Source organism: Limulus polyphemus, unplaced genomic scaffold (assembly GCF_000517525.1).
Source record: "Limulus polyphemus unplaced genomic scaffold, Limulus_polyphemus-2.1.2 Scaffold2675, whole genome shotgun sequence".
Lineage (NCBI taxonomy): Eukaryota > Metazoa > Arthropoda > Merostomata > Xiphosura > Limulidae > Limulus > Limulus polyphemus.
In genome coordinates, this window is record NW_013668285.1 from 27712 (window position 1) to 39124 (window position 11413).

At 33.1% G+C, this 11413-nt stretch overlaps 1 protein-coding gene across 1 annotated transcript in view; it reads left to right on the top strand.

The window, feature by feature from the left end:
- The first annotated feature begins 2412 nt into the window (after positions 1–2412).
- Positions 2413–11413, top strand: part of LOC106467597 (glycine-rich cell wall structural protein-like) — an 11537-nt gene continuing 2536 nt past the window's right edge. Inside the window, exons 1-2 of the mRNA XM_013927959.1 lie at positions 2413–2418; positions 3424–3934. Coding sequence (XP_013783413.1) covers positions 2413–2418; positions 3424–3934 — 517 coding nt within the window. The remainder of the gene's footprint in view (positions 2419–3423; positions 3935–11413) is intronic.

Sequence of the window (11413 nt, forward strand, 5' to 3'; positions counted from 1 at the left end):
TGGGGATTCGAACGCACGACCCGCAGATTGCGAGTCGAGCGTCCTAACCACCTGGCCATGCCGGGCCAGTAATAATATGTTATGTTACAAATAAATTGTGTGAAAGTCAGGTTTTTTGTGTTATTTATCATAGCATCCACCTCCCATATTTTTTTAAGTTCATAACCCAAATACACGACGGGTACCTCAGCTTGTAAAGGAAGTAATTAACTATATAAAACATAAATACGCAGAAAATCATGAATAGTTTGCCGTTTTGCCTGAAATAAACGAAACAATGAAAAGTAAGTAAGAAGTAAAGTGTGAAATATGAGGCTATTTTATATTCGTTGTTGTAGATCTGAGTTAATTTAGCAAAAATTGAATAGAATATTCTTAAAAATTTTCAACACTAAATCATTTTTGTGGAACTTTGAATATTTATCAACTTGTTGATTAAGATATAAGTGATTTGATTGCGAAGAGAAATTTCATTATAAAGCTTGAAGTACCGAAAGACTTTTTTATCTAGTGAGCGAAAATACGAAAAAAAGATGACGAATTAATGGTACGATAATATTCCAGAAGATGTCACTACAAGCAATTTCAGATATAGAAACCTCCCCTATCCGAGAACAAGGAATGCTTAAAAAGTTTTCTCAACAATCAGAAGATAACCAAAATACAACAACCTTTTCATGGAAAACTACACGTCATAGTTTATTATGGGATGTAATAAGAGACAGGAATTGAAATTTGAATTAACAGCTAATCCTTTCTTTTTGAAAAACAATATTGTCAATCAATACGTAAGAAAAAGTAAGTACATGTGGACCTTTAAACCTTCCGTATTGTTAGTAGACTTATTTTACTGTAACACTGTATGTCTGCTATGATTTTACTGTATCTGATATGGATATGGACTGTTGTTGGGAGTGACACGCTTCTTTTCATCGTTTCAAATTATAAAAATAACATTTTGTAGCCACGTGAAATAAAATAGAAGTATCAACACAGTTTCAAACAGTAATTAGTTTAGTTTAAATATTTTATAATGCCTACTCCGTGTATGACGTGTTGGTTTAATCAAATTATACAAGTTCTCGGTTTGAGTTCAGAGTAAAATTATATTTGTTAAATCATATTTTCTTGAGTGCCAGACATCATTATTCATTGCCGAGTAAGTCACGACTCAGATGAGAAGTAACAGATAATAAAACACGTTTTATGTTTTCAGTTATTAGATTACCAGTATAACTTAGTAATCTAGTTGAAACACTTGAATATATAAACGTATTGGATTTTAACCTTATTTCTAGCTTCACTTCTTAATTAACATTTACATGAACTTATAACAAACATTGAGTGTCGGGAGATATATACGATCTATATAACTATAACTACTTCTACATTTAATTGAGGCATTTCATTTATAAATCTATTTGATCCAAACTTTATTTTTAATTTACAAGTAAAAGTTGCAAGTAGAAATATGAAAACAGAACGTAGTAGAGAAACACACAATTTTCTTAGAAAATTAATACACATAAATACACTGTTTGGTTAATACATGTTATAATACTATTTTCCTTTTTTTATGGAAGGAATTTACCACCTGCAGTTATAAAAATAGTTAAAATCAAATTTATATCCAATAGGAAAGTACATTTCACACTATAGATTTGATACAATGTTTTTGTTTGTTCTAGAAACAACAGATGGCAGCATTAGCGTTAGTGTTTAAGGACTTTGGGCAAATCTGTAGAAGTGATATTTGTACTGTGTGAATTGATACAAAGTTTCTATGGATGATGTTTTAAGTTTCGATAATTTAAAGATAACTGTTGCCAAAGTTCCTGTTTCTCTTGCAACAACTGTTTACTAGTTATACATTCATTAAAGTGTATGATCCGGTTATGTTTGGATAATTATGCACGATAAAACAAACCTTATTGTTTGCGACTCAAACCTTCGTTATTAGCTCCATAAGTAATTCGGTTTTTTTCTTTAAGTAAAATGTTGTAGATATCTTCATATCTTACTTTATTTCAGAACTTTATGTTTCAGTATATATAAAGTCATCTTAGTGAGGCAGATGAAATAATATAAACCGAGTATTTCCCCGAGATTCTTTTCCACGCTTCATGATCTACTTAATTATATTCATAATATCAAAAACAATCAAGTCTGTTGAACATTTGTAATCCTAAACTTTTTAATTTTATTTTTTAAAGATGTTATTATCATTCGAATAAGCCTAGCTTTGGTTGTTTTATTTTATCGCACGATCTAATTAACTGATTTCTAATAAGGAAAAGTGTTAACATCACGTGACTATTGTTCAACATTATCAGATTAACTTCGTTCTGTACATACAAGTATAAATATCAGGTCTCTCGTGTAGAAACATAGACTAAGGACAACCGAAGAAAGATGAAGGTAAGTATTGTACTTTATAGTAGTTTTATATTTCCTTTCTGTCGTGTGAGGGTCGTAGTTTAGTGTTGAGATTGTGAATCGGAGGGTTTATGGTTCGCGTTCCGTTGACTGTAGGTCCTTTATAAGAGTGTTTGTTGTTGTCGCTAAAGTTGAAATGGTAGCTAGTCGTAACTCATCATCTTTAATTCGTAGGATATTATAATCAAATAGGACATTGGACTGTCTCTTTTATAACGCACCCTAGGATCCACAGTCAGTTATAAGAGTGACAGTCAAATTTCACTTTTTGATCAGGCAAGAGAAGCCCAAGGGTTGGCTAGCTGGCTACTTACTATTTTATCAGTTCAAAATTAGGGACCACTAAGCGCAGACAGCTTTTGTGTAGCTATGGTAAGAAATTTCCGAAACAAACGACCAGTCCGTCACCAGTCACGTAATGACATTGGATAGCTTTTAAATTCATGTTTAGAATCGTCCACTTATAATTTATTGTATGTACTGTGTCGTGTTTTACTAAATAAGGAATTGCTAATTTTTCAGCTTAAAATACACTTCTTGAGTGTTCTTTATAATCAGCAGATAATTATTTTTCTCACTAAATATGTCAGATTGTGTGAAATGCGTTTGCAAAAGTCTGAAATGGTGTAAGTTATCATAAATATATATTCGTTTATTTGGGCAGAAACCTTGAATCAGTAGGTTACATTACATGTATTTTATTTAACTCGTATTGTATAACTATTTTATCATCGATTTGTACCGACTTATCCTGATATAGAGGGTATAAATATATATATATATATATACATATAACACAATATATAATAACATTACTTGAAACACCGTGAATAAGTTAACTTACTAGTGTACTAAGAGTTTGGGAAATGTTTATAAAATATTATGACGGCATATTTAAAAACATAAGTATGGTGATCTCGTTCCTTATAAACTACATATTAATAGTTTAGTTTTTAAATAAAATATTTGTTTTTCTCTAACCCCCAGACCCTTGCCGTGTTTTGTGTTACCGTCCTTCTGTACTCGGTAGTGACTGGTGAGGAGGAAGTCAAATCTTCTGAAAGTCAGGAGCTCCAAGCTGAAGCCACAGGATATGGTGGGGGATATAGTTATGGCCAAGGAGGACTTGGAGGGGGTGTAGGAGGACTTGGCGGTGACATAGGAGGACTTCGCGGTGGCGTAGGAGGACTAGGAGGTGGCGTGGGAGGAATTGGAGGTGGCGTAGGAGGACTTGGAGGTGGCGTAGGAGTTATTGGAGGTGGCGTAGGAGGAATTGGAGGTGGCATAGGAGGAATTGGAGGTGGCGTAGGAGGACTTGGAGGTGGTTTTCGAGGTTTTACAACCTTGACGGTCCTTGCTATTCCCATCTATCTTGTGCCAGTAGACAGAATAGGTGGTGGAGTATTTAGTGGAGGACGATATGGAGTTGGAGCAGGAGCTGGTGTATATGGTACTGGAGGATTGGGAGGAGGTGTTGGAGGAGGAATTAGAGGAAGAGGTATAGGGGGACGTTTCAGAAAAGGAGGAATTTGGTGGGACTAAAGGTTTGTTTTAATTTTATCCTGATCTAAGATATTCAATCGTAATTACTATTTAATTTTCACATTATCATGTAGCGATTATTTACCTTCAGTACATATATTTGTCTCTACATGCTCTGTTTACTAATGTTGAATGTTAAAGACCGTTAAAATGTAATTTTATTTTGAAATCCTAGAATCAAGTTTTATAATCCAAACATAACCATTTTATTGTTATTGCTGTGATAAAATTTTCAAATAATTATGAAGTTTTTCTGGAATCTTTTTTATCAGATATTAAACTTAGTTTATTTAATTAACTGTAGTGTTTACAGATGTTTTTGTATTTAATCTATGACATATTTAGTGCTAAATTTTGGAGACAATATTTTGAAGTTTGTGCTAAGTTCTGATTTTAACACAGAGTCCAAAAGTTAATCTTTAAACCCAAATAGAAAGAAGGAGAAGAAACATTTTTAAGTTATGATTTTCTACTTTCCAGCTTTTTTCTTTTAATAAAGGTCCAAGGAACGTGAGAAGCCCACACCTGTGACGTCACCACAGTAGTAAGCTATACTCCAGTAACACCTGTCTATCCAGTAAGCTGATAACCAGAACTACAGTTAAATCGTATGTTAAACCCTTGTCATCCCGTGTACGGCCACGGATCTCTCGTCCCTTTCCATAATAATCCTTCAAAACCAAACAGGATTTTAGGAACTGATAAGGGCAGTGATTTCGTTGTGCAATAGTGAAGTCAGTTTAATTTCAGCAAATTATGTGTGATACATAAATATAAGAAAACTTCAGAAAATTAAATGTTGATCTGTACAAGTCAGAGATTCTACTTATTAGAGAAACTTAACAAAACTTTCATGGAGACAAGTCGCTATTCACAGAAGAGTTCTGTACCAATAATCTCTTACTGATACAGGTTGTTTATTTATGATAGATTTATTACAACACGGGCAAAGCAATCAATCCATAAAAAATACTTGTATCAAAATGCAGAAAAAGTACATCAAGTAACAGGCATAAAAAACAATTTATCAATATCGTCAACTTCAAAACCAGGGTGGATAGCTGGCTGTAGTAGGTGAGGTTAGTGTGGAAAGTGTAAGCCAGTCGCTTCACTTCAGTTTCTCACCCCTCCTCCTTCAGTAGGTACTTGTGCGATTGATATTCGTATGGAGTTGGAGAGTATGCCCGCCATGTTCTCCTATGGATATGGACGTATATTCATAAGTTGCGTCATGACGACATTTATAAGAGGATATCAACTGATATTTTTAGGGCGTTCTGACGACACAGGTCCTATTAAGTTGGATATAAGAACCAACGTGAAAACAACAAGAGGGAATCTTCAATAGCCGTGTCACTTGAAATTATTTTAGGCAGGATTAGAGTAAATTAATCTATGAGACATTTGTTTTTCCTTTTTATTAGCTATCCTTTTGTGCGCCAGCAATGCCAAGCGTGGAACTCGCGTATACCCGATTCAATTTTATTACTTACCAGAATCTCAAACAGTCTACCTTCAAATTGAAATTCTTTTAGACAGGATTAGAGTAAATTAATCTATGAGACCTTGGGCGTGTTCAAATACATCGATCGAAAGGGTTCGATCTCCTGAGTCCAAAACTGTAATTAGATCTGAAATCGGTCAAGAGATGACGGAGCTATGAACTAAAAGTTTGTATTTGAAAGGAAACAAACAAAATTGAAGAGGAAATCCACAATAGCCGCGGCTGTAATTACATCTCAAATCGGTCAATAGAGGGAGCTATAAGTTACAACTCAGAGCCATTCTATGAGCCGCTGTGTCGCGGCTAAACACAAAACAAAATCAGACCCGTTCTATCAGCCGCTATGCCACGGCTTAAAATTGATGAACGAAATTCTTGAGTCAGGAAGCACCAAAACTTGAACTTGCTAGCCTTGTGAACCTGATATCCATTAGCTTTCCTTTTTCCTTAAACAGTCTGAAGACATTAGCTGATTTTTTACTTGATAAATCTACACTTTACAGATGTGTTGACTTGAAATGTTACTTTAGGGCACAGGTTGGTCCTATGGTAGAACTCGGAATATCGGACCTGGCGAGTCGGGCTCAATGTATCCTATACAACAAATATGGGTTCAACTTTAAGTTGTAGGTGCGTTCTAAGAGGGACAGTAGATGCCGAGAGTTATGGTTTAGCAGCCTGGCTGACTTCTCTCTGACCAGTAGTTCAAAGTTAGGGACGACAACAGATAGTTTTAGTAGCTATGACATGAGGTTATGCTTTTGTAAACTTGTAGTTGAGTTCTGCTAAAGCATGAAGTATTAGAATTGTTTTAAACGTTTCTATTATGTCGAGGTTATATCGTATTTAAATAAATAAACACAGAATATTAATGTTTTAAAGATCCAGATCTCCAGCTCACATCTCTTCAACGTAATATGAAAGTGAGGATAGTGAATAATTCGTTTTGGGTGATATCTCTCTCATTTGCAACAAAAACCGTTTAAAGCTATTTAATTTTAGAGATTTAACGAATAGAAGCGGTATTTGTTAATTGTAAAATACTGAACACTCTTTAAAACCTCTTTTCCTCAAGGACCTGAGTTAAATATATAAATTTATGCATAAAATATAGCCATAAGAGTAAACCTCACAGCGAATGAAAACGCTATTCCTAAACACCATTGCTACAAGTCTTATTAAAAATGAAGCAATGTTTGTTTAGTTGAACAGAGTTTTAACCCTTATATTTAGCGGATAAAGTGAAGAATACAGTTGTTATGTAATGTTCGTGTCATACGTTCTTGTAAAAGTACAATGGCTATTAAACATAGCTGTCACTAGTTTTGATCTTATAAGACGAGAGGGAAGGCAGCTAATCAACAGCACCGACCGCCAACTCTTGGTCTACTCAAATTGAACAGCAGGACTGGACTGTCACTCTTATAATGCACCCGTGGCCCCAAATTGATTAACACGTTTATTACGATTCACAGCTCGAGCATCCCAACCGCTAGGCCACGTCCAGTTCACCAAATCTTATTCTAGATTGAAATCATAGTAATGAAGTCAGACATTTTGCCCACCTCCTACAAACATTTTGGTCCCAAATACTGCCCTTGTCCACATTTTACAGAAGATCACAAAACTGTCTGTTTTTCCACTTTAGCTAGTGTGTGAACTTTTGCAAAAACATAATAATAATGATACAGAAAGTTTTCGTTTTAATTTGTATATCTTAGAAGAGTTTCAAATATTGGAACGTTTCACTGACCACTGGTGTACAACAGCCAGCCTAAACCAAACTACATGTGGACAGTTGCTGTAAAAACTATTTGTGGCAACATATAAACTACTCAAAAATACCTTATGTGTGAAAAAAGGTGCGGCCAAAATAGGATTCAGCGTGAGACTTAAAGGAATGAAATCCAAATTAGCGGTCAAACTAGTAAATATTCATTCATTAGCAGGCCAGGCCGCGTTGTTTGTTCAACTTGGGGCATGATAGTGGATAAAACAAAATACACGGCCTAGATAACTAATGAATGAATATTTGCTGTAAAATTATTATCAGTGCTATAAGTGGAGCTACCAGTGTGTCCTTCATATCCACTCTGTTACACCTTATAGATTGATATACGTGATATAACAATACGAAATATACAATGTAAAAAAAAGTAGTTAACCATATAAACAGCAATACGCAGTTAACCATGTATAGTTTGTCGTTCTGTCTAACATAAACGGAACAACAGACAGAAAGTAAGAAGTAAAGTATCAAATCTATAGTGTGAAATGTATTTTCCTATTGGATATAAATTTGATTTTAACTATTTTTATAACTGCAGGTGGTAAATTCCTTCCATAAAAAAAGGAAAATAGTATTATAACATGTAATAACCAAATAGTGTATTTATGTGTATTAATTTTCTAAGAAAATTGTGTGTGTTTCTCTACCACGTTCTGTTTTCATATTTCTACTTACAACTTTTACTTGTAAATTAAAAATAAAGTTTGGATCAAATAGATTTATAAATGAAATGCTTCAATTAAATGTAGAAGTAGTTATAGTTATATAGATCGTATATATCTCCCGACACTTTTAAATCAATGTTTGTTATAAGTTCATGTAAATGTTAATTAAGAAGTGAAGCTAGAAATAAGGTTAAAATCCAATACTTTTATATATTCAAGTGTTTCAATTAGATTATTAAGTTATACTGGTAATCTAATAACTGAAAACATAAAACGTGTTTTATTATCTGTTACTTCTCATCTGAGTCGTGACTTACTCGGCAACAAATAATGATATCTGGCACTCAAGAAAATATGATTTAACAAATATAATTTCATTATGAACTCAAACCGAGAACTTGTACAATTTGATTAAACCAACACGTCGTACACGGAGTAGGCATTATAAAATGTTTAAACTAAACTAATTACTGTTTGAAACTGTGTTGATACTTCTATTTTATTTCACGTGGCTACAAAATGTTATTTTTATAATTTGAAACGATGAAAAGAAGCGTGTCACTCCCAACAACAGTCCATATCCATATCAGATACAGTAAAATCATAGCAGACATACAGTGTTACAGTAAAATAAGTCTACTAACAATACGGAAGGTTTAAAGGTCCACATGTACTTACTTTTTCTTACGTATTGATTGACAATATTGTTTTTCAAAAAGAAAGGATTAGCTGTTAATTCAAATTTAAATTCACTACTAACGGCATTCCTGTCTAGTATTACATCCCATAATAAACTATGACGTGTAATTTTCCATGAAAAGGTTGTTGTATTTTGGTTATCTTCTGATTGTTGAGAAAACTTCTTAAGCATTCCTTGTTCTCGGATAGGGGAGGTTTCTATATCTGAAATTGCTTGTAGTGACATCTTTTGGAATATTATCGTACCATTAATTTTCGTACTTTTATTCATGAGATAAAAATTGTTTTCGGTACATCAAGCTTCATAATGAAACTTCTCCCTGCAATCAAATCTATTACAATTTTACAAAGTGAGTCAATAAATATTCAATGTTTGTAGTTCCGCAAAGATTATTTAGTGTTGAAAATGTTTTAGAACAACGAATATAAAATAGCCTCAAATTTCACAAATGTTTTTGTTTGTTCTATAAACAACAGATGGCAGCATTAGCGTTAGTGTTTAAGGACTTTGAGGAAATCTGTAGAAGTGATATTTGTACTGTGTGAATTGATACAAAGTTTCTATGGTTGATATTTTAAGTTTCGAGAATTTAAAGATAACGGTTGTTAAAGTTATGTGTGGGAATCTATTTCTGTTTCTTGTGCATCAGCTGTTTGCTAGTTATATATTCATTAATGTGTATGATCCGGTTATGTTTGGATAATTATGCAAAATATAACAAACGTCATTTTTACGACTCAAAACTTCGCTATTACTTTGGTAAATAAATTTGTTCTTTTTATTTACATTTGTGGTAATGAGACGTGAGCCATGAATCCACCGTTGTATTTATTGTCACTAATCTCAATAATGTTATTTTCAAGGTTTTTATGTATATGTGGGCTAAGATTCTTTTACAGTAAGTGTATGGGACTTACTGGCGATAAATTTGGACAATAAATGTACAGCACACAATCCACTTGTTTTGAAATGTTATAATCAAAAGTCAAACGTATGAACAAAAATTCTTTACACTGTAGGTTATCACAGTTTTATCTAAAACTCTAAATACTTTTCTTTTCTTGTCAAAAATCCACACAGACTGGTTCAATTAGTTTAGAATCCAATTGAAAAGACGAACTGTTTTTCTCTACTTTGTTTCTTACTGTACAATTTGTGATAAATTCACTTATGTTACTCCGTAAGTTACCACAGTTGTATCTTGAACTTTTAATAGTTGTCTCCTTTTCGTCAGTGTTCACACAGACGGGTTCAATTACTTTAGAACACCCTTTGACAAGACAGATTCTTCTTCTTATCACTATTAAACTCACTTTAAAATATCACCCGTTATGGCTAATTACTCACACGCCGGTAAACTTCGTGTATTCTAATTCTTTTTCTGACTGAACTTTTCCTTACATTTCACTTAACTTGCTCTCGCTCGGTCACCTATATATATATATACCTTGCCCAACTGAGACCTGGAATTTTTTTACAAACTAGAAGACGCTATGAGGTAACAATACTCACTTGGCGAGAAAAATATCGAAGATTCGAGTAATGTGACGCCAACAATATTACTAAAGCCTAGAAGAACAATTAACTGCATACACAACGTACAGAGTTGAGTAACGAAATTTGTCACAACTAATGCTTTTAGGACAATCCATCTTCAACAATAACTAAATATTAAGTCACAAAATAAACCATATAATAACGCTTACACTAAACATTCTTATATATTCAACAGGTATTTTGTTACAAGAAAAAGAAAAGATGCTTACGTAAACCTTGCTCATTTAAAAATTTAAAGAGATTTCGAAATATTTTACAATCATTTTACACCTTGTTTAAACTGAGACGTATGTTTTCAAGAAAAACCACGAACTGGTTCACCACGAACTGGTTCACCCAGCACTTCTACTCGTCTACATAAAGCAATATTTCTCTTGTTGAAATAGTATTGGTATGGATTTTCATAGCAGATATAGATTTTCTACCTAAATGAATGAATACACTATTATCAAATCAAGAATAATTTGATGTTCCTATTCAGTATTTAAAACTTATTCTATCAATTATACCAATAATCGTATTTCACTGCAAGATCAAAAGATATTCTACAGTTTAATTTAAATTAAGTTAAAAATAATATTATTTTTTTACTTTTGATTTGATTTTCTCCCGAATGTAGAAATGTTAATATCATTTAGATGTTGTTTTTGTTGTGAGACAAATACAAAGACAGGGACGTTTTTTAGAAAATAATTAAAATAATTCGTTTTTTAACTGTCCTTTTGAAATGTTCCAAAGGAAACTACTGTAATCTCTAGGGCTTATAAAACTAAAATTCGAGGTCCGATCCCCGATGTGGCACAGCGTAGATAGCCCATTGTTTAACCTTCCTATAATAAACACAAACAAACAATATTTTGCCACGCGCTTGTTGGCGGGAGTTGTGTCTTGAAAAAGTCACCATTTTCAGACCTCTCAACAACAAGTTTTCTGGCAAGTTTGTGTTGTCTAATCTTTCTCATTAACCACCACAAAATAAAACAAAAATGCTGAGAATATGTTTAGAAATAAATATATAAAGGAAACTTTGTATGTATAAAAAGAAAGTAAAAATTATATATTGTATTCTAAAGTTCTCAATACCGACACTTTCCTTATGTTAAGAGAAAACATGTAAGTACTTTGGGAAATGATACACAGTTTGTATGGTTGATATTTTAAGTTTCGAGAATTTAAAGATAACGGTTGTTAAAGTTATGTGTGGGATTCTATTCCTGTTT